This window comes from Vipera berus (genome assembly GCF_964194415.1).
Source record: "Vipera berus genome assembly, chromosome: 3".
Lineage (NCBI taxonomy): Eukaryota > Metazoa > Chordata > Lepidosauria > Squamata > Viperidae > Vipera > Vipera berus.
Window position 1 is genome coordinate 54,289,482 of NC_138204.1, and position 23,929 is coordinate 54,313,410.

At 42.5% G+C, this 23,929-nt stretch overlaps 1 protein-coding gene across 5 annotated transcripts in view; it reads left to right on the forward strand.

Annotated features, from left to right (window-relative positions):
- Positions 1-779: 779 nt before the first annotated feature.
- The window catches only part of KCNC4 (potassium voltage-gated channel subfamily C member 4), a gene marked incomplete at its 5' end in the record, with an annotated part of 36,203 nt that continues 13,053 nt past the window's right edge, over positions 780-23,929 (forward strand). For 2 of the 5 annotated variants that reach the window (XR_014025731.1, XM_081322188.1), the window contains 4 exons: positions 780-1,433; positions 11,056-11,998; positions 20,206-20,391; positions 22,189-22,284. Coding sequence is in view for 4 of the 5 variants with exons in the window: in XM_081322188.1 (XP_081178314.1) it covers positions 780-1,433; positions 11,056-11,998; positions 20,206-20,391; positions 22,189-22,284 (1,879 nt within the window). Of the gene's footprint in view, positions 1,434-11,055; positions 11,999-20,205; positions 20,403-22,188; positions 22,285-23,929 lie in introns of those variants that run through there. The other 3 variants (XM_081322190.1, XM_081322189.1, XM_081322191.1) reach the window with 3 other exon arrangements.

Here is a 23,929-nt window from a genome sequence, read left to right on the forward strand (position 1 = left end):
TGTGTGTGTGTGTGTGTGTGTGTGTGTGTGTGTGTCTTCCGATCGTCTGGAAGGGCAAGGCGGGCCATCGAACCCGGGGTTTTGGAACGAGGGGGAGGCAAGGCGAGACCCGGCGAATTGGTGGCGTATCTCGGCTGTGCGTGAAGGGGAGAGAAGAGTGTTTTTCTTCTTCTTCTTTTTAATCCGAGGAGGTCTTCCGAAGTTTCAAATCGTCTGGAACCGTCACGTCGAGCTCTCTCTTCTCTACTTTGCAAAGACCGGGCTGTTTACTACCAACCTGCTGAGCCCGGGCAGAGGCGGAAAGCAGAAGAGGCGTTTCTTCCAACTCCTCGGAATCAATTCTCGGGGAAGCGGGTGGGTGGGTGGGCGAGTATTTTGTTCTCCGGTTCCTTTTCGCTTAGCCGGGAGCCCCGGGCCGTAGATCCATTGCCCGCCCCGCCGCTTCAGTTCTGTAGCCATTTGCTTCCAGCCCGCCCAAAATATAAATCCTTCTGCTATCTTGGCTGGCCAGACGAGGGCCGTTTCCTTTCCACCTCGGGGCTCTGCTCCCGGCGCTACCGAGGGGCACTTGTTGCAGCTTCACGCTGGGGTTTTGGGAGGCGCGAGAAGACTTCCTCCCTCCTAAGTAAGGGCGGGTGTTCAGCCGAGCTCGATCCCGCCAGCCGCCTCAGGGCGCAGCTGGTGCAGGGCCTCTCTCTCTGCTTCTTTCCCGCTCTTTCTGGGCCAGAAAGGAATAAGGGTTCTTAACAGAAGCACTCCTGGCCCACCTAACCTAATCTATGATCAGCTCCGTGTGTGTCTCATCTTACCGTGGGCGCAAATCAGGGAACAAGCCACCTTCCAAAACATGCCTGAAGGAAGAGATGGGCAAAGGAGAAGAGTCAGACAAGATCACGATCAACGTGGGGGGCACCCGGCATGAGACCTACAAGAGCACTTTGCTCACCCTGCCTGGAACCCGCCTGGCTTGGCTGGCCGACCCGGATGCCCAGAGCAATTTTGACTTTGACGGGCAAAGCAATGAGTTTTTCTTTGACCGCCACCCGGGCATTTTCTCTTACGTGTTGAATTATTACCGCACGGGCAAACTACACTGCCCGGCGGACATCTGCGGGCCCCTCTTTGAAGAGGAGCTGACCTACTGGGGCATTGACGAGACGGATGTGGAGCCCTGCTGCTGGATGACTTATCGGCAGCACCGGGATGCTGAGGAAGCTCTGGATATCTTTGAGAGCCCTGAGCCTGGCAGTGGGCTGGCTGGGGAAGAGACTGAAGATGAAGGGGCCCGGGAGATGACCCTTCAACACCTGGGCATGGAGGATAGGCCCCCTGGGGCCGCAGGAGGAGGAGGAGGAGGAAGTGGCTGTTGCCGCAACTGGCAGCCTAAGATGTGGGCACTTTTTGAGGATCCCTATTCGTCAAAGGCAGCCCGGGTGAGTCATTAAGAAAGGGGCAGGGAAACCGGAGACCCGGTTTCCTAGGGCGGATAGGTGGGTGGGTAGCTATGTGCCCCCACTTCTAATGCTTAGAATACAATTTGATGCCCTTCTGATACGTAGGACTACAAGTCCCATCATTCCTAGGCAACATTACCAGTGACCAGTTCGGGTGAAAGGCACTTTTATTGTAGCATATCTGATTGAGGAAGATTGAATTAGTCACTTGGGGCTGGGGACATGCAAAACAAAAAGGGCCCCCTTCCCCTCTATGTTTTTTTTTACAGATTTAATAGGTGCTTTACATTTCAAGCTCTCAAAGTTTTCACTGGAGCTCTTTACCTGAGAGTGACCTCTGCTTGCTCTGTTGCTTCTCTTATTTTCCCCTTTATTTGCCTTTTCTGATACAGGCAACCTGTCTTGCTCTTGCTCTTTCATTGTGTATGTCTTTTTATTGTGCATGGTGAATACCTAGCTATTTTGTATTCCCAAGTTATTGATCAGTACTACACAACTCTCTGCAGAGAAGAACAAAGCTTATATTTAGGGGTCTCTTTGGAGGTTTGGAAAACTGCTTACCAGAACGTCCTTTTTCCTCCCATTGAATCCAATATTTGACAGAATTTGGAGAAGCCTAAAAAGATTTTTTTTCCTTTGTATATTCTTTTTTTCTAGCTGCAGGATTGCCAGGCAGAATTTACTAGAGGTATAAGATCTAGTGTACATGAGAACAAGGATAGTACTGGTAGTTCCCTTGGTATTAGTCAGACAATTCTGATTCTCCATTGTTAAACAATAATAAGAGTGAAATGATTTTTCTGCTGAAATTAGGCAGCTAAAATACAAGTAAGCTTTATGCAGTCATGAGTGGACTTTTGCATAAAAGAACTGTACTCTGAGTTTAATTCAGTACAGAAGATTTCCTCTTAAACTGAGAGACATCCAACAGGGCTCCACCAAGAAAGCTTTCGTTCATCCAAATCTGTTCATCTCTAGCAAAAAAATGTTCTATTGTGTTTGCCCGTTTACAGAACTCCACATACACCTGCACAACGAACGTCGAAGAAACTTACTAGACTTAATTTTGTCCTACCTTTTTCTTTCTATTGTGCTATGTTTTCCTATGGTTTCTCCATATCAGAATGAATTCACCCTTAATATTTTCAATAACATGCAAACAAATCAGCAATACCTGGATGGTAGAAATTGAGGTCTAATAGAAATCCCTGTGTTAATTTTCTATAGAGATTCTGTTTCCTTTCTTTTTTTTAATAAACACGTCGTTTGTGCATTTTAATAGAACTATTCATTCCCAATCTGTGATTTTTCTCCATGGCTGGGAGATGAAAAGTTGATCACAGATGAGAAAGGAACAATTCTGCTAATAAGGATCACCGATATCAAGCAAATGGAGAGTGAGGACAGCCTCTTTCCAGCTTGTTATAAATCCATAAAAACATGGCTATTTCATTTCAGTTTTCCCTCAGTAGCTAACTACCTTTTTAAACCTTCCATTTTCTTTTTTTTAATAAAGAATCAGTGTTATTAGAAAAATATTTCAACCTGTTGGAGAAGATAAAAATAAGTGATCCAATATAAGGTCAGATAAAGAATCTGGAAAGGGCACAGAGCCATTATATAAGAACATCCAATATTGCCTAAATTAAGGGACACAAAATATATATTAACATCTGGCCAGCCTGTCCTGGTTGATTCCACTGCACTCTAAAAGAATCGACAACAGTTGGCAATTGAGGTTCTATTCTTCTTCATTTCCAGGCTTCTTTCCAACTATGATAAGGATTTTAAAAAATCTAGAAAAAAATCAGCAAAGTTATCTCAACATTTATCAAGTACCTATTCTAATATCATCACTGGATTCAAAAAGAATGTTTAAACAATGAGTAAAACATGAATGGGATATCTTGCAAAGTCCTTTTATAATTAACTAGTATAGAAAAACCCTTTTTCCTAAGACGTTCTATTGTAAAGGAAAGGCATAAGAACACTTTGTTGTGATAGCCTCATCCCCAGATTATATCTATTTGATCATAAACTCACTATGGCAGTCTACCTTCCATCCATCCTTCATTAAACAACAGCCATTTTGTTGATTCCCACTCTCTTCCTCTTCCTGTAGGGCATTATTTTTCAAACTTGGCAACATTAAGACACTGGACTTCCAACTCCCAGAATTCCCCAATTACAGTTGATCTTAATGTTGCCGACTTTGAAAAGCATTGCAGTAGATAGAACCACCGAGGGCATAATATAACCTGCCAGACAGAATCTCAAGAAGTCTCCTTCATAAGCCTGATTGTGGGATTCGTTGTTAGTTGTGAAGTCGTGTCTGACCCATCATGACCCCATGGACAATGTTCCACCAGGCCTTCCTGTCCTCTACTGTACCATCTTCTGGAGTCCATTTAGGCTCACATCTATTGCTTCAGTGACTCCATCCAGCCACCTCATTCTCTGTCGTCCCATTCTTCTATTGCCCTCAATCTTTCCCAGCATTAGGCTCTTCTCCAGTGAGTCCTTCCTTCTCATTAGGTGGCCAAAGTATCTGAGTTTCAACTTCAGGATTTGGCCTTCTAAAGAGCAGTCAGGGTTGATCTCTAGGACTAACCGGTTTGAACGCCTTGCAGTCCAAGGACCTCACAGAAGTCTTCTCCAGCACCATAGTTCAAAGGCCTCAATTCTTTGGCACTCAGCCTTTCTTATGGTCCAACTTTCACAGCCATACATTGCAACTGGGAAGACCATAGCCGTGACTATACACACTTTTGTTGGCAGGGTGGTGTCTCTGCTTTTTAGTGTGCTGTCTAGATTTGCCATGGCTTTCCTTCTCAGGAGCAAGCGTCTTTTAATTTCTTGGCTGCAGTCCCCATCTGCGGTGATCTTGGAGCCAAGGAAAACAAAATCTTTCACTACCTCCATTTCTTCCCCATCTATTTGCCAGGAATTGAGAGGGCCGGATGCCATGATCTTGGTTTTCTTAATGTTAAGTTTCAAGCCAACTTTTGCACTCTCCTTCTTCACCCATAATGAGAGGCTCTTTAGTTTCTCTTCACTTTCTGCCATTAGAGTGGTATCATCTGCATATCTGAGGTTGCTGATATTTCTCCCGGCAATGTTAATTCCAACTTTTGATTCATCTAGCCCTGCCTTTCTCATGATGTGCTCTGCATATAAGTTAAATAGGCAGGGCGACAGTATACAGCCTTGATGGACTCCTTTCCCAATTTTGAACCAATCAGTGGTTCCTTGTCCAGTTCTCACTGTTGCTTCTTGACACGCATATAGATTTCTCAAGAGACAAATAAGATGGTCTGGTACTCCCATCTCTTTAAGAACTTGCCACAATTTGTTGAGATCCACACAATCAAATGCTTTAGCATAGTCAATGAAGCAGAATTAGATGTTTTTCTGGAACTCCCTAGCTTTCTCCATGATCCAGCATGGCTTCCTACTTTAGCATTCCAATCCCCCATGATGATAAGGACATCATTTTTTGGTGTTAGTTGTATAAGGTGCTGTAGAATCGGTCAATTTCATCCTCTTCAGCACCAGTGGTTGGGGCATAGACCTGAACTATTGTGATATTGAATTGTTTTTCCTGGGATTCGAACTGAGATCATTCTGTCATTTTGGGGATTGTATCCCAGTATTGCTTTTCCTACTCTATTATTGACTATGAAGGCTACTCCATTTCTTCTGAGGGATTCTTGACCGCAGTAGTATACCTGATGGTCACCTGAATTAAATTCACCCATTCCTGTCCATTTTAGTTCGCTGATTCCTAAGATGTCGATGTTCAGTCTTGTCATCTCTTGTTTGACCATGTACATCTTTCCTTGACTCATGGATCTTACATTCCAGGTTCCTATGGAGAAAACATCTTTACAGCATCGGACTTTCCTTTCACCACCATACACACCCACAGCTGAGCGTCCTTTCGGCTTTGGCCCAGTCACTTCATTCTTTCTGGCGCTACTAGTACTAGCCCTCTGCTCTTCCCCAGTAGCATATTGGACGCCTTCAGACCTGAGGGGCTCATCTTCCAGCGTCATATCGTTTTGCCTTTTGATACTGTCCATGGGGTTTTCATGGCAAAGATACTGGAGTGGGTTGCCATTTCCTTCTCCAGTGGATCACGTTTTGTCAGAACTCTCTGCTATGACCTGTCCTTCTTGGGTGGCTCTGCACGGCTTAGCTCATAGCTTCATTGAATTACGCAAGCCCCTTTGCCACTACAAGGCAGTAATCCATGAAGGGGGATTGTGGGGTAGTTTCCCCAAACTGGCAATGGGGAGAAAAGCACTCCTAGCAAGGAAAACAAACCCTTTCATGAGGGGAAAAAGCATCAGTGAAGGAAGCATCTGTCCTTCATCACAAGGCGCCCCATAGGGAGTTGATGGGAGCCCAGTAGAGAAAAATGACCAAGGACAGGAACTCCAGCCATATCTTTGACATCCAGGACAAGCATCCAGGATAGGCAGACCACAGAAAAGAGAGCAGCAAACATCATTCGACTCTTCCAGCATGCATATCAACATGCAAGTAGAGCTCTCGTTATTAGGAACCTCAGTATTTGTGTAGATATAGGAGCGAGTGTGTAAAGGTTTTCAGAGTGTCAGCATGAGAGGCACCTTGGGCCGTCTTTCCTCCCCACTGGTATCCTTGATGGCTGGGATGCCAGAACTCCCAAGTGTAAGTTCTGTAATGGAGAATCATGGCAACAGACTGGTTCACCTCTGTTTCACACGTGATTTGCTTAATTGTACTTTATTGAATGGACCATAGTGTGGGATTCAGAGACCAGTCAACGCAGGGTGTCCCAAATATGTCTGTCTGCCTACGCAGAGTTTATTGTATTTATACAGTTTAACAAGCAGGAAACTACGCACAGCAAAAGCATTGTTTATTGGTGTACTCCCTAGTCAATCTTAAAGAATATCTGAACATCCCAAACCAGGACAGAGTCTTCCTTATCTAGCTAGTTCCTGGCAGTGCTTGGCAAGGCTAATTGGAATGAGCTCAGAGACATGGGAATAACAAGATACTGAGGCAGGCAGTTTGGTGCGCACGTCCCTTCATATCCTTGACCTCCATCTCTACACCATAGTTGACTGGGTTCACAGTTCATGATAAATCTTGAATTATAGTTCACAAATTGCATGGGTGAATTCACACAATTATCAAAACTGAACATGTTATGGCTTAGCATGTGGATAAACCTGGTTATCCAACATATGGATTGAGGAAATGGGAGAATAACCGTACTGTAGTCTTATATTTCAGTAAAAACTGATTATCTATGAAATGACTTAAGAGCAAATTATCAATGGTTACTATTTTGGTAAGGAAAGTGCCCGGGCTCAATTCTGCCTGCGGACATGACTTCTAATTTGCACAGTTTGCTCCTAGTCTTAGATTAGGTGAATCCCAGCAGATAGGAATGTTTCTTGTATTCTAGCACAGTTTTCATACCTTTTGAGAGTAAAGCTTGACTTGAAGAAGACTTCATTTATTTTTTGTTATTAGGGTTTTAATCATTCTTTAATTTTAGTCTTGATTTTAAAACTTTTTAATATTTTGTAGTCTTAGCCACTGAAGTAGAAAGACAACATATAGCTGAATTAAATAGAAACAGTTAAGACTCATATACAGAATACCACACATTTTAAATGTATACACAAATGTACAGTTATATTTCTTCAAGAAAGTTAAAAACAATATCCCACAATGATTTCAAGTGATTATAGTGTTTGATTACACCAATCATCCCTTTCTAACTAAGCTCAAAAGGGAGAGGGGGGAGCTATTACATCAATTCTGTCCAACTTTTCTCTTTAGTTCAAAAGCACCTCTGAACAGAATTCATTTTTTTTACAAGACTGATTTGCTGGATGTCCAGCACACCATTGGGTTGATATGTTACAATAGTAAGCAAGTAGTCTCATTTGCCTTGTGCAAGCAGTTTGGGTGTCCATGGAACCACTGTGAGCCATGATGTAAGATAAAGCTTCTCCATTATTGTTTCCAGGATTCGGAACTACCCACCATATAAGCCACTTAGACTAGCCCTTTGGCACACAAAGGTTTTAGTATATGGTTCAAAAGATCAGGTAGCTTTGGATCAATTATATCTTCCTTTGTGCAGGGTGTACCATTGGCCACTCTGAATTACTCGCCAAAGTTTTTGATAAGCAGTTTGTATACGAGTGATGGGTCCTTTGTAGTTTTTGTTGAAAGAAGAGGCAAATGGCAAATGGAAGAGCTTTGCTACATATTGGAGGAGGAGGAATAGTCCAGGCTGGTCTTCTTCAGCTGCCACTACAGATGGTCTTTGTTGAAGGCACCCAGCTAGAATCATGATGGCGAGGATTGCAATTTTGACGGGAGAAGGCAGAAGGGGGTTCTAAAATAAAATGAGATGAAACAACCTTGTTTCACATCATGTCATGCCTAGAAGTGAGGGGACCATTTACAACGCCTCTTTGAGGAGGTGGTGCTTCATTGAAACCTTCAGCAAAGCACTCCCTTGAAACTTTGCTCAACCTTTAAATTAAATTAAATTGATAACATTCCAAATTGAGCACTGCAATACTACACTCTCCTGGAGCTAAATAGGAAGGCTATCCACAAGCCCTCATTGCTTCAGAAGGGGACAACTAAGTTTATTGAGTTTATAGAATCAATTTACACCAGAATTCTTCAGCTAACAAGGAGTGTCCATCGTACCTTCCTCTGACTGTATGCTATGTCTCCTCCTCTTATAAACAAAGATGGCTTTAAAAAAATTACAGTTCAATCCAGTGTTTGTTTACAGTGCGCTCTCTGGCTCTGGCTTGTTCATTTGGCTTTTGGTAGCTTGTTTTGACAGTAGAAAATCAAAGTCCCTGGATCAGGCAGCATACTAAATTGCAGATATATGGAATTGTCCAAGGTGTGTTAATTACACTGGTGTCAGGAGGAACAAGTGGATATTGCTCATTTTGAAACTTCTGGTTTAGTGTGTCATATACATATAATGGGCAGCATGTTTCCAGATTCAGGAATTGAGCTTTGATTTATAAATGCTATTTATTTCGATGTTAAGGAATGAAAGAAAATTGGACTTGTAATATGCCTTCATCTCATACCAAGTTAGTTTCTTCCTACTGAAAGGGGAAGAATCCCTTGGAAATGATCACGGAGAAGTCACAATGTTAAGGAAGGCAAATTTTTGCCACTATTATTGATACATATTATACTAGAATTAAAAACATATGTTTTGCCAATATTCTGTTTATTTTTGGGCTGCTGATTTTAAATTAATTTTAAAGCAAAAAACAATTTTATGGAAGTGTACACCTTAGCAGAATTATTTTGACCTGTCCTTTTCTATAAGTGTATTTACTGAAGGAGAGAGAGAAAAAAAATCTGATTTAGTATGTCATATAAATATAATGAGTAGTGTGTTTCCAGATTTAAGAACTCAGCTTAAGAGTGCTCAGGTAAGAATTGGGTTGCTGTTTCATGGTTATTTTTTTAGTAGGCTCTTTTCTCGGAGCTTGGAGGAAAAGATAGCATAGAGATAAAGTTACTGGCAATCCTTTCTTCATTTGTACCTTCAGACTACCAATTCCATCCAGAAAATAGAGTTATATTAGTGTCCTTTTGAGTTGATTTTCACAACATGCCACTGTAATTGTTATAGGTTAACCCAGGGGGTCTTCAAACTTGGCCCTTTTATGACTTGTGGACTTCAACTCCCAGAATTCCTCAGCCAGGCACCTGGCTGAGGAATTCTGGGAATTGAAGTCCACAAGTCATAAAAGGGCCAAGTTTGAAGACCCCTGGGTTAACCAATGCCATAGAGGAGAAATGAAAACCTCTTGGCTTTTGCAACATGCTGGTTACTAATTCAGTAAGAGTGCTTGGTAGGGTTGATGAAAATGGTGCATATTTGTGTGCATGTTTTTGTACTTGTTTTACATTTGTCCCAGTTACGCAGCTTTTGAAATATCCTGCATTTTGAGGAGCTGCAGCCAAGAATTTTTCTTTAGAAGGCAGGCTGGAAATGCTATCAAGGGGTTATCACTGAGTAGGTTCAATGTCAAATGACATTTAAGCAAGGAAAATTGAAACAGCTGATTTTTTTAAGTGTGTTTAAGTCTTATTTTCTTAAAGTCTCAGTGCAATTGATTATAGTGCTAGATCCTGTACTTAACGGTGTTTTAAAATCAGATTAGATATAGAGTTTGCATTTGATTGTTCTGTTACACAATCACTGATTGCTTAATTGGAAATGAGACTTAGTTACCATAAGCCACAGGTTATGAGACCATGTAAGAAATCATTGTGGGGAGAAGGTAGAAAACAGTGACTCTATAATAATAAAATTGGCAATTATTTCCATAACATGGAATAAAACTGTTCTGTTCAGTAATAACCAGCATTTCCCTTGGGTATTTAACTAGTTTTACTATATATATATATATTGAAATATGTTTGCACATATACAGAAAAAGCAAAATGGAAATACATTAAGTGATAAATAATCACATTTTATAAGTGATATATCAGTTCCATCCAAAAAGCATGTTGTAGGTTTGATTATAAAAGACTCTTAATTTTTCTAAGTAACATGAAAATTCCAACTAGTAGTAAAACTATTATATAGGGTAGCAAATAGTTTCCTGGATTAACAAATAAGTAACATGATTTTAAATAATAGTTTCCTTATTCTTTTGAATCGTCAGAGCTTTGTGCCACTGTTCATGAAATAAAGCAGAGAAGTAGCTATCTTGCATATTCATGTAAGTGTTAATTCTTCCCTTTGTTGGCAAACTAATCTGCAGAGGAAAATGAACATAAATGAGGCTGGAGCAGAAGCAAATGTAATCAGCCACAGCTGGGCAATTGAATTCTCTGTTTATTGTTAGTATCAGGGGAAGGTGTTAGATTAACCTTTGGGATGGAAGGTAAAACCAAATCTGCCAATAAATTTTACTGTTGCCTGCAAGATGACAAATTTCATGCTGCAAAAGAATTGGACTGAATTAAGAGAAGCTGAATCTCATTTGCTCAGTCTGTGTCTAACACGTGGGTACAGATATATTTATTATTATTCCTATTACTGTTGCACAGTTTAGAGAGGCTAAGTTAAAAGTAAAATATATAGAACTGGAACATGAATCACTTGTTTCTACCTTATGATTTATGATTGTAACTATAGTTTATGATCTATGACATCACTTTGTTTGTATGTACACTGAGAGCTTATGCACCGGAGACAAATTCCTTGTGTGTCACACTTGGCCAGTAAAGAATATTCTATGAATAGTTCTAATAGATGGGAAGATTGAAAACTGGGATCCTCAGTTTTGATGATCTACAATGGATCATAGGAAAGAGAAGAAGAGGGCTCTATAAACTGTATAAAGATAAGATTAGGTCTCATCCTAGATTCAAATGAAGCATGCTTCCTTATTCCAAGCTTTCTTTGTAATGGTTAAAATGAAAAAGGTAGAGAATAAAAGTTTTAAAACTTGTAATCTTATTTCTTAGATTACTTTTCTTCACCCATAGTTCTTTTAACCATTGAGCATATTTTTCTCTTCTTTTCCAGATCATTGCCTTTGCTTCACTTTTTTTTATTCTGGTATCCATCACAACTTTTTGTCTGGAGACACATGAAGCCTTCATCATAGATACCAATGTGACTGAGACCCTAGTAGTGGGCAACACAACTGAGATTGTTGTAATGCAAAAGATGGAGACAGAGCCTATTCTCACCTGTATTGAAGGAGTTTGTGTGCTGTGGTTCACTCTAGAGTTTCTGGTGCGCATTGTTTGCTGCCCAGATAAATTGATCTTCATTAAGAACCTTCTTAACATCATTGACTTTGTAGCCATCCTGCCCTTCTATTTAGAGGTGGGACTCAGTGGTCTATCATCCAAGGCTGCACGGGATGTCCTGGGCTTCCTGAGGGTAGTTCGTTTTGTCAGAATCCTCCGGATTTTCAAGCTGACCCGCCATTTTGTGGGACTTCGGGTGTTGGGCCATACGCTCCGAGCCAGTACCAATGAATTCCTCCTCCTCATCATCTTCCTGGCTCTAGGAGTTTTGATTTTTGCTACCATGATCTATTATGCCGAAAGGATTGGTGCCAAGCCATCTGATCCTAGTGGTAGTGACCATACCCACTTTAAGAATATTCCCATAGGATTTTGGTGGGCAGTGGTAACTATGACAACTTTGGGTTATGGAGACATGTATCCCAAAACTTGGTCAGGCATGTTGGTGGGAGCTCTTTGTGCCCTGGCTGGTGTTCTTACCATTGCTATGCCTGTTCCAGTCATTGTCAACAACTTTGGAATGTATTATTCATTGGCCATGGCAAAGCAAAAGCTCCCAAAGAAGAAGAAGAAGCACATACCCCGTCCAGCACCACTTGACTCTCCAACATTCTGCAAATCAGAGGACAACTCACCTCACAACAGTATTCAGAGTTACAACAGTCCTATAGCGGCAGCAACAGCAGCTGGGGTGATGGAGAGGAAAAGATCAGGTGAGATGTAAGATTTCAGGCTAATCAAAACCCATAAATAGAGAGAAGTGGTAAGAAGATTCTGGACATAAATTTGTGGATGTGTAAAGCAGTGGCTCTAGAAGAAGTATATGTTATGTAAGATCTATGTATACATATAGGGCAGGACCTACCAACCTTTTGAGCACTAGGGACTGGTTCCATGGAGAGGTTTTTCTGAGGACTGGAGAGTGCATGGTTTTGTGTGCTGCCTGCATCTCGTGGATGGGGCTTTGCTTGTTTGTGTGGACCAGTTGCTGGCATGCCGCGGCCCAGTACTGGTCCACGGACCAGGGGTTGGGGACCTCTGGTGTAGGGAATCATTTGGATAAAGGTATGTTGTTTGGGGGGAGCACAGAGAATTTTTCCTCTAATTATTGATCTTAACTATACTTACAGTAGTGGCCAAACTTGTGGAAACCTTTTGGGAAAAGTATACAGTAGAAATGCCACATTCAGTTAAGTTTCCACCAATTTTTCTTCTAATTTCTTTATAACTGTAACCTTGTTCACTTAATAATACTATTTTACATCGCTTTCTGGGCAACCAGTCAACTCTTTGCACCATTACTTTAATTTTATTACGTTTTACAAGCTCACTAAATGAAAGAACACAAAAAAACCCAACCAACTTGAAAGCGATCACATTACACACTGACAAATGTCCTCCTCTCAGCTTCAATACATTACATCAATAACTGTGATCTGATTGGCTCATTACCAAAACAAGATGACACCTGATTGGCTCTCTAAACACTCATGCTCATTGGCTACAGTCAGATGAAGATATCAACCTAAGCAAGTTGTGCTTCCTTCCTATAACTTTTCATAGAATACAGTACAGATAATTGAACAAACTTTGTTGCATTAGATTCTTGATTAAATTATCTTTCCATTGATATATAATTTTATGGTACTATGCCAAAAAATTGGTGTTATTAGCCATCAAACCTCAAAAATACACTTTTCCCAAAAGGTTTCTACAATTTTGGCCACTACTGTATAACAGTGACCACAGGGAGAGAATTGGAGAAGTGGGATCACTAGGCCAGAGTGAGTTTTGTCCATTTTAGAAGATGAATAAATACAAGTTGTCTAAAAAGGATAATATCCCACCCTACTTTGAACAACAGTTTACATTCTGCTATCATACTTCACACAATGGTATACATAAGATTTTCAGAGTCAACAAAATTGGTTTATTGTGTGCTTCAGAACATGATTTGGCGTCTTTCAAGCTACCATTTGACACCAATGGTTTTGTTCTTTGGTTCAAAAAGAATTAACTTTAAAAAACTCTGACAGTTATTAAGGAACATTGTTTGCAGACTAGTAATAACTAATAATAGCAATTGGAAACTGAGAATTTCTCCTAAAGATATTTATAAGGTCCCATTTTGAACCTTATATAGAACACGATAGGCAACCTTTTGTCCACCCTAAATTTTGGACAATAGCACCTGTAATTTCCAGACAGCCAGTATTCTGGCTAGAAAGCATCATTATATTCCAAAATACCTGGGAATCATGGTTGTCATTCATTGCACTACACAAAGGGTTAAATTAAAATTCTTTTTAGTATATGGTTCAAAATGGTTGTTTTTTTCTTTTTGTTTATATTAAAATACCTTGTGATCCAGATCCTACCATAATATGGTGGAAAGATGACTATGGATGACCACTAGGTGGCAATAAAGAGATACAGAAAAGTTTAACCCTTTCCTGCCATCTATCTATAGTTTGTACCTTATACAACAGACATGATGGCCTTAAAAAGGTAAAGGTAAAGGTTCCTCTGCACATGCGTGCTAGTCGTTTCTGACTCTAGGGCCGGTGCTCATCTCCATTTCAAAGCCGAAGAGCCAGCACTTGTCCGAGGACGGCTCCGCGGTCATGTGGCCGGCATGACTAGACGCCAAAGGCGCATGGAACGCTGTTACCTTCCCACCGTAGTGGTCCCTATTTTTCTACTTGCATTTTTACGTGCTTTCGAACTGCTAGGTTGGCAGAAGCTGGGACAAGTAACAGGCGCTCACTCTGTTACGCGGCACTCGGGATTCGGGATTCGACCCGCCAAACTGCCGACCTTCTGATCGACAAGCTCAGCATCCTAACCCACTGAGCCACCGCATCCCTAATATGATGGCCTTAGTTAAGCTAAATATAGGCAATTTTTCAATGGTTTGGGTTTATTTTTGACGTTTTGGGTGGACTCAGGGGGCATAGTTTAAATTACATGGATAGACCCAGAACACTGTGGAGGTTTCTGGCTATGGGAGAAGCTATGGGGATATAGAAATTTTATTTCTTTTTAAAACCATGATAAATGTATTTTGGATGTAATGTTATAATTTTCACGTTTCTTACCTCCAAATGGCAAGAAAACTCTTTAGATTGTTTGGCAGCTGAAATATTGAAATTTAATCCTGTAATTGGAAGAAACACTGGGACACAGAAAAGGGGCTCAAGAGTGAGTCGTTGATTCACAGGTGATTCTTCATATGAAGCCAATCTTTCGTCACTCGTGCTTTTACTCCATTAAAAAGGAGTCCCCTACCAGGGCTGCCATTGCTTCTATTAAGAGCCAGATGAGGTAAGAGATCAGCAGGAAAACACTAGGCTAGGTATAGGAGAAAAAGGTTGAAAATATCAGGTTGCTCCTGACATTGCTGTGCCAGCTTTAAAAGCAAAAGAATCCCACTGGTGGAAGCCAAAGATGTGTTTAACATTTTGTGAAGCTCTTGTGAAACCTGACAGCTTGAGCTTAAAAGTACCAAAAAAAAAATGCAGTCTCTACGTGCCTACTTCCTTTAATATGTAAAGTCATGCTGTTTGCCATCTAATGTTGCATTTAAGTGGTCTATCATGCTCTGATCTCCATTCTTCTTGAGCATTGATTAACCATCTGACCTTTTCTACAGCAATAAGTCTCTGAGGATGGTCTTTGGAGTCCCAAGTCAGTCAGGCAAGTCATAATGGTCTGTTCTCTGGAGTGTGCAGTTAAGAGCCTTCCAGGAAATAACTCCAGAAGGGAGTTCATGGGGGTGTGGTTAGTATGTACATAGTTGTACATCTCAAACTCAGATGTGCAGAGGAATGAGAGCAGCTCAAGGCATTTTGGTATGTGAAAGGGAAGAGGAGATGGCGCCTCCTTTTCACACATCTTATCCAAAAGCTGCTCTTTTGACACTTAATACAGAAAGTCCCATGCTGCTTTTTCTCTGATTAAAACTACTTACTAATAAAGTAAGACTGAGTTCATATGTTTCACTAGCTGTATGCTCATTTGATGTACTTACTTACTCATCCCAATACACTAAACCTTGAAGTAATCATGTGCGCTGAGTTTGTGCAACATTTGAATACTTGGCTCCTTTCTGGTTTCAGTGTGTCATGCAAACACCATTTAGTCATATGGCCATGGGCATTCTTTTCATTTTGTCTTAGTATATTGTCTCAATCCAGTTATTATGACCCCTGACCACCATGGCTTGTTCTACTATATTTTAGTGGGATGGTAGATATAGGCTATGACAGGGGTCGGCAACCCGAAAAAGGAAAAGAGCCACTGGGAACCGGTTCCATCACACATAAAAAAAAGTGGGAGCCGAGTGCGTGTGTCCATGCACGCGCATGCGCAAAAAAATTTCTTGCGCATGCGTGGACGCGCACGGTTGCCTTTTTTTTATGTGTGATGGAACCGGTTCCCGGTTGCGCGACGGCAACGGCCCGTCTGCAAAGCTGCCGAAAGCGGCAGCTTTGCAGACGGGCCGCGGCAGCTTTCGCAACAAGCGGGGCCGCTACCCATTCTGAGAGGTGCGCGCGCACCTCCCCAAACCTCCCCAAACATCGGCAGGTCTCCGTACCTTCACGCGAACCCGCATGAAGCTTTTCATCAATCCTAGTAACAGCAACCGGGGGGGGGGCGCGAAGGGTTTGCACTTAGGTCCCGGCCGTGAGGAGTTTGCAAAAGTCACCCGACCGAAGTTGCAGCAAAGCGGCCTCGGGAAGCGAGGCGGAGGCGGGGCGTCCCAGGGTATCCCTTTCCTATTACCTGAGGTGGAGGGCCAATTTTTAAATCCTTTTCGCCCTCCACCGCCGCCTTTTGCCAACGAGGACGGGCGGTGCCCTATGGATGGGTGGCCAAGTGTCATAAATCAAAGGGGGGGATTTAAGGTACTGCATTTCTGCATCCCCCATATCTGCGGCTCCCCAGCTCCTGTGCAGTGTCCCCTTTTTTGCACCCAAACGCACTCATCTTTAATTTTATTATTATTTTAAAAAATACTGCCCATCTTTTCCTCCCAGTAGTTGCAAAGTAGCTGCTGCACCCTAGAACAGAGCAGAGCGGAGACAGGTGGTGCATTCTCGAACGGTGCAGACAGAACTACGCCTCGCTTCTCTAGCCCCAGGGGCGTGACGCCCGGGCCAGCCCAAGCCGTCCCCCGGAGGTGGGCAGGCCAGGCAACCGCACTCCCGGGTTGGGTGGCGTTCCATGCAGGCAACGGTCCGCTTAGAAGCCCTGCGCCAAGGGAAAGAAACCACGCGCGGGACTAGAGAGCGCAAAACGCGTGCGCTCTTTCCAGGCGCCGCGCAACTGCAGAGGCTCCATCCTGCCGGGAGCTGGGTCTGCGAGGCCGCCCCCCCCCTCACCTCACCTCTGCTGCAGGAACTGGCCAGTACGAGGCAGCCCAGCGCGAGGGAAACTAGCCGAGCACAAGCCATGGTCTCCCGCACCGCACGCCGACTCCAAGGACGTCCAAGTGCCTGGAGCCTTCACCGGCAAGAGGAGGGGCCGCTCTGAGCGGGGCGAGGGGAGGGGCCACTTCGAGGGGAGGGCGCCCGGGACGGCCCGCACCCCCGTGAGACTGGGGTGCAGCAGTGCCCGAAGTAGAGGGGTTAGTTGACGTCGAGTCTGGGAAGTTTCCAGGTGTTGGGATGGACTTTTTGAAGTTTTGCTCCAGTTCCCTCAATCCAGTGAGGATTTTTCAAGAGCCTCCAGTGTTAGTACAAACACTTTCAGGTACGCACTGCTCCCCTCCCCAATCTGATTCTCCCCAAAACACAGAGGCAATTCATAGCAGAAGAAAGATTCAGAGGAGGGGGGGGAATGGCTTACCTGATTCACACTTCAGCCACCATGAAAAGTTGCAGCACTGCCAGGCTTGCTAGTAGTGCCTGCATGCTTAGTATGACACCATATGTCTATAGTAGAACCCGCGCGGAGGTACGGAGACCTGCCGACGTTTGGGGAGGTTTGGGGAGGTGCGCGCGCACCTCTCGGAACGGGCAGCGGCCCCGCTTGTTGAGAAAGCTGCCGCGGCCCGTCTGCAAAGCTGCCGCTTTCGGCAGCTTTGCAGACGGGCCGCGGCATCTTTCGCAACAAGCGGGGCCGCTGCCCGTTCGCGCGGAGGTACAGAGACCTGCCGACGTTTGGGGAGGTTTGGGGAGGTGCATGCGCACCTCCCCAAAACTCCCCAAACGTCGGCAGGTCTCCGGACGGCGGCGGCTTGGGAGAGGTGCGCGCGCACTCTCCAAACCGCCGCCATCCCGTTTGCACAGCTGCCGTGTTCGTCAATGTTTGACAAACGCGGCAGGTCTCCGGACGGGATGGCGGAGGTTTGGCGAGTGCGCGCGCACTCTCCAAACCGCCGCCATCCCGTTTGCACAGCTGCCGTGAACGCGGCAGGTCTCTGGACGGGACGGCGGTGGCTTGGAGAGGTGCGCGCGCACCTCCGCCCTTCGGAAAGGTGCGCGCGCACCTCTCAGAACGGGCGGTGCCACTCTCCATTTGGAGAGGTGCGCGTGCACCACTGCCCGTTCGAAGAGGTGCGCGTGCACCGGGCGGCTGGGAGCCGCAGGTTGTCGACCCATGGGCTATGATATATATATGCTGAGAATAATAGGGTCTTATTTAAAGAACTCAATGTTAGAAATTGTACTTTAGCTGATGGAAGAAAAAGAGAGTGGCGGAAAGTTTTTGTAATCTTTAGGACCTGTAAGGCTTTTTTGCTACTATCAACCTATTAGACAGTTTGCATCTTAGGACAGAAGGACTAGAAAGTAAACTGTTTTTACTTTTTTATGCTAGTTTATACTGGTTTGATCTGATGTGTTGTGGTAAACAGCAAGGAGCAGAGATGGAAAAAGACAGCTCTTCTTCAGCATGCTAGAGTCTGGACCAAGAAGTAGCAGCATTTCTGCTTGAGGGATTCCCAATGGCTGAGGGTACCTCTCCATCATCACCAGTTGTATATATGTGTTGATGGCATATAGCAGCAGCTTAGCAGAATTGCGAAGAAAGTGACTGATTCTCTGGCCCGGGAGATGGGATGGGTTATGACTGCCTGCGGCCCTTCAGGCCATCAGTTAGACAGCAGCAAGGACAGCAGAGTATCAAGGGTGTGCTGAAGCCTTGATCTTCATCTGCCACTGTGTCTTCACCTGCAAAGGTTGCTTCCTTAAATACAGGGGTCTTCAAACTGGGCCCTTTTATGACTTGTGGACTTCAACTCCCAGAATTCCTCAGCCAGCATGCCTGGCTGAGGAATTCTGGGAGTTGAAGTCCACAAGTCATAAAAGGGCCAAGTTTGAAGACCTCTGCTTAAATACCTCATCGTATGGCTCAGGCTGGAATAGACTTGCCTTGAATGGCATGTCTCTATATTTCAATAACAAACAAAATTAAAACTTAAAAAGAAAATCTCAGCTCTAAGGAGCACTTTGTTTTCCCCTAGGAGTGCAACACATATAACAGAAAGCAAATTTTTCATTATTTTAAGTTTTCAGTTTCTTCCAATTTGTAACTGAAAGCCAATGAAATAATTTCAGCAATTGGATTAACAGACTGTGCAATGTTGCTGGGTAAACATGTTGACCAAGCCACAGGCCTGATTCAAAAGTCACATTTAATCATTGTTTACTGAATAAGCCCAGTTAACTAGATTCATACCATGCTAAACTACAGGCAATAATTTATCACTCACAAGGGCTGGTTTCACACAGCACGTAAATAAATGAAAACCAAATAAGTCACATTTGGGCTTAATTCAAATTGTGTACCCAATCTATAACACCTTTCCCCCCACCTATTGTCTTCCCAATGTGCTGGAACAATAAACCGGATTTAGTGTTTTGCACAAATCGTAGGCAGATTCCATCTCTTGTCACCTGACAGAAGTTGGATGATTATCCAAATCCTGTGAAATCTTTCTTCATCTTATGGCTTTGCAGTTGTGTTGGGATTAAAGTAGTCTGGGATTTCAGTACATTTAATATATTAGGCTGAGGAAGGCTGCCCTGTTCCTAATAACTTAAGGGGACCAGATATGGCACAGCTTTCATCCGTTGCAAAGACTGAGCTTCTGGATGATTCTCCCAGCAAGAGAACCAAGAAGACTGAGACACGAGGTATGAGCAGGTCATTTGTATCATTTTTTCCCCCCAGTCTCAGATAAGGAATATTTATGAGAAGTAAAGATTTAGCCTAGAACAACTTTATTAGTACTTGAATGTTACATTTACTATATTATGAGTGATATCTGACTATACGTTCATCATGAACAGAATGCTGTTTCTAGAAAACCTCAGTTTCTGTGGAAACCATACTGCAGTCACCATAGCATTAATACACAGTACGTGTTTATAGACATTTTCTATAAGCTGTGTCTCTTGAAACATAGTGGTCTATATAGGACTGATATTTTGATACTTTCCCACCTCAATATTAGTGGATTCACCATCATATATTGGTGAAAGGACTGAACGCCAAACTCCAGTCAAGAAGGTGAGAAATTGATTCCAATATACTTGGGAAATGACACTAAAAATGAAAATGCTGCCTCTCCTGGATTATGTCATATAATCTTTTATATACAGTATATATAAATTATTCATTTTCCTGTTGCCAAAGCAGGTGCAGATTTGACTAATTCTGGCTTCAAAAGTTTTTCTTTTTTTCTTTCTTCTTTCTTTCTTTCTTTCTTTCTTTCTTTCTTTCTTTCTTTCTTTCTTTCTCTCTCTCTCTTTCTCTCTTCTTTCTTTCTTTCTTTCTTTCTCTCTTTCTCTCTTCTTTCTTTCTTTCTTTCTTTCTTTCTTTCTTTCTTTCTTTCTTTCTTTCTTTCTTTCTTTCTTTCTTTCTTTCTTTCTTTCTTTCTTTCTTTCTTTCTTTCTTTCTTTCTCCTTCTAAGACACCAAGCAGAATGGAGATGCCAATGTGGTTCTGTCAGATGAAGATCAACCTCTTTCGTCACCGCAAGAGGAAAAGCAGCTCATGAGAGGCTCAAGTACCAGGGACAAAAACAAGAAAGCAGCAACCTGCTTTCTCCTGAGCACTGGGGATTTCTCTTGTGCTGCTGATGGTAGCATCCGGAAAGGTATGAAGGAGGTGATTGCAAGATGTGTGTTGGTGAACGGGGGGGGGGGGGGGGGGAAGTTGTGAAATATTAAATAATGGATATGGGGCATGTTTTGCAGTTGGCTGTTACTGACAAAACAATGGCAATGCTACTCTCTGGGTTTATGATCGGGAGAGACCCAAGCTATATTTTGTTTTTGCCTTGGTTCTGTCAGTTGACTTCTTTTTGCACTGGCTCTGGCAAGCAAGAAGGCAAGGACTAAGGGGAAAAAAGATGGGAGAAGCAGCAGTTGCCTTCTCCTCCACTGCATTGTAAAGTTTAAATTATTTAATAATTATAGAATAAGGACCTTGGTTTGTGATGCCCGCATTGCCGCCCCCCCAAACACACGTGATGGCTGTGCTCAAGGGAACAATACTTTCCTCTAACCTGTATCTTATTCAAAAGAAGAAGAACCAGTCCATGGTTAAGGCATTCCTAAACCACTTACACATACAATCTTTTGTTTCATCTTCAGCTGTTGGGTTAGCAAAATCCTATCTAGCTTGCCTTTCAGAAGTTCAGATAACTCTCATGATTCCCAGCTTCATGCTGGTTGAGAATTCTGGAAGTTGTATGCTAGCCTTCACGTCATGAAGTACCTGGATGCAGAAGCCTTTACAACTTCTAATAGAATTGAATAATTTTTGTCTACCTCTTTCTTGGGAGATAACATCTCTAATTATGAGATACCAGATGTGTTTTTTCTTCAGATACCTGTTTTTCCATTTCCATTTGTTGTTATTTAATACCATTTTGCATTGTACTTTGGTGTGTTTTATCCCGTTAGATTAAGCACATATCTGGCACTATGGTAAAACCCAGCAGAGTAGAGGAGGAGAAATACCAGGCCTGGAAGATGGGATAATAGAATAAAAAGATTGCATTGTATGTTCACAAGCATGGGAGTAAATTAAAGATTGCTTAAGAAAAGCATTTTCTGATTTAAAAATAAATTTGAAATTGCATTCTTAAACAAACCAGCACACAGAAGGAAACATAGAGGCAAAAGGAATTAGCAATGCATTTGGTTCAAAATCATGTAAAGAGTTTAGAGTAGAGATATGCTTGTCTTAGTGGCATCTTGTCACTTTTCTTTCACCATTTTTTTAATTTCTGTTTTTAACATCTAATCTTACAAACAAACTTAAATGTTTTTTTTCTTGAAATGTAGTATAGTTTTATGGAATCAGATATGAACAGCCTAGCATCATAGGATGTATGTATTTCTATAAAATCCAGCTTAATTTTGGCATCTCCAGATGGGTCTGAGATAGATTTCCTGTCCCAAAACCTAGAAAGTCTCTGCTGGTCAATGTAGATATTATTGAGCTACATCAGACATGTGAAACACAAGGCCCGGGGGCCAGATCTGGCCCACGAAGTGGTTTCATGTGGCCCGCGAAGCCATCCTGGAAACAGTGAGGGAACAGCCCCCACTGCCTTGGCCCTGGCCCAGAGACCCTCCTTCTGCCAGAGACCCTCAGATCTGTCCCACTCCTGCACAGGCCCCCATAGGTAGCCTTGATGCGAACGATGTAGAGCTGCCCACGCCTACCCAGTAGGCCATACGCACTTTAGCCACGCCCATACAGTAGGCCACGCCCACCCAGGCCACATCCACCTGGCCCTTTGAGGGCAACCACAATGCTGATGCGGCCCTCAATGAAATTGAGTTTGACACTCCTGAGCTAAAATGAACTGATTGGTTATGAAATGGATTTCTGAGTTCTAAATAAATAATGCAGAGCCTGTTTTAATATCTGTAACATCTAGATATGAAGCTCACTCTATGCAGGACCTTTCTGATGCACGCAGCAAACATGAATGGTCTGTGCAGTCTTCAGAGATGGCATCTCACAATGAAGATTTGTGCGTGTCCTGAAAGTAACAACTTGTAAAGAAACTTTGTAGAATATATTAATACTCAGGTGTGGGTGGGTGAGGGAAGTTGCAATCAAGTCAGAGCGGAACACGACAGAAAAAAAAATCAGATTTCATCCTTCAAGTAGCACTCAGCTTTAAAACGTTGAAATTAGTCAGGTCAAACCTCTACTAAGAATTAGCTGCTTGGAAGAGGAATAGGTGGACTGCTTAATGTTATCCCTTTCCCAAATTATCCCTAAAGAAATTAGGTTTTTAGGAGATAAATGTTTGCCCATCCATACTTTCATAGGATTGGGTGGTTTGGGACTAACAAATGAAAGAGTAAGACATATTTAGGGGAGATTGTTTTAAATAGCAATAGCTTTTAGACGTCTCTGAGTGGTTTACAGAGTCAGCATATTGCCCCCAATAATCAGGCTTCGCATTTTACCGACCTCGGAAGGATGGAAGGCTGAGTCAACCTTGAGCCGGTCAGAATCAAAGGAATCAAAACTCCTGGCAATGAGAGCAGAGTTAACCTGCGGTACTGCATTCTAACCACTGCACCACCACAGCTCTTTATGGCAGAGGAATTTGAGGGCTGAGGATGGCAGATAGGGGCAGGAGGTTTTACATGTAATAGCCTTTTAAAAACTTACACTTTGGAAAGATTATTTTATGGACTTTGGCAATTTACATAATTATCATTTCTAAAGGGCAGGTGAACAAACTGAGAATCATATGTAGTCAAATATACAGTGAATGTGCCTGTTTGCATAATCTAATGTACAATATGAATTGCTCAAATTCATGCCTATGAATATAGAAGGATCTGATGTAAGTAAATAGCAGATAAGAACATATGCATGGTCCTGGCTTCATTTCAAGGCAGGCTTCCTATTTTCATAGTTTTTCATTGTTACATGGAATTATGAATTTTACCAGGTTGTTAATGATGATGATGATAACCTTTATTGTCATTTTTTACCGTGGGCACAATGACACACATTAAAAATGAAATTTAGTTTCCTGCTCTCAAACTGTTGATAGCTTCCCACTCTTGTAGGTTTGAGCAATCATAAACTAAAGGTAAATATGTAAGCAGACACATATAGTTACTGAAATGAGTGATTCACCATAAGGCTATGTAGTTCATTCCATGTGCATGGGGTCCTATATTACCACTTGTAACTGTGCAAATATGCAGTATGGGTAGCTGCACATGGAGAATGCTGAACTTCTAAAACTGTTGGATATGAGAGAATAATATCCCCTATCTTTCTGTGATGCATCCAAACAGAGGATTCCCAGGAACACTAATGAAAAGACACATCTTTATATCTTGCTATTTAACAGACTTCTTTTAATGGTTAAAAACATAGCAAAAATAGGGAGGGAAAAACAGGAAGTTATTCAGCCCATGTTTGAGGCAGTACACTTACACAATAAAGGATGCATCTAAAAGCACTAATGGTGGCACAGATCTCTTTATGCATCTAGTCAGTTACTTGGCAACAAACAAATGCATTTTTATGCACATAGAATGACTTCTAACTAGCATCTGTACATATTGCTGGGAAAGTTGCTTATCTAACTTGTGCTCTTAAAAATCAGCACAAAAATTATTAAAATGCGCTCTTCGTAGCCATTT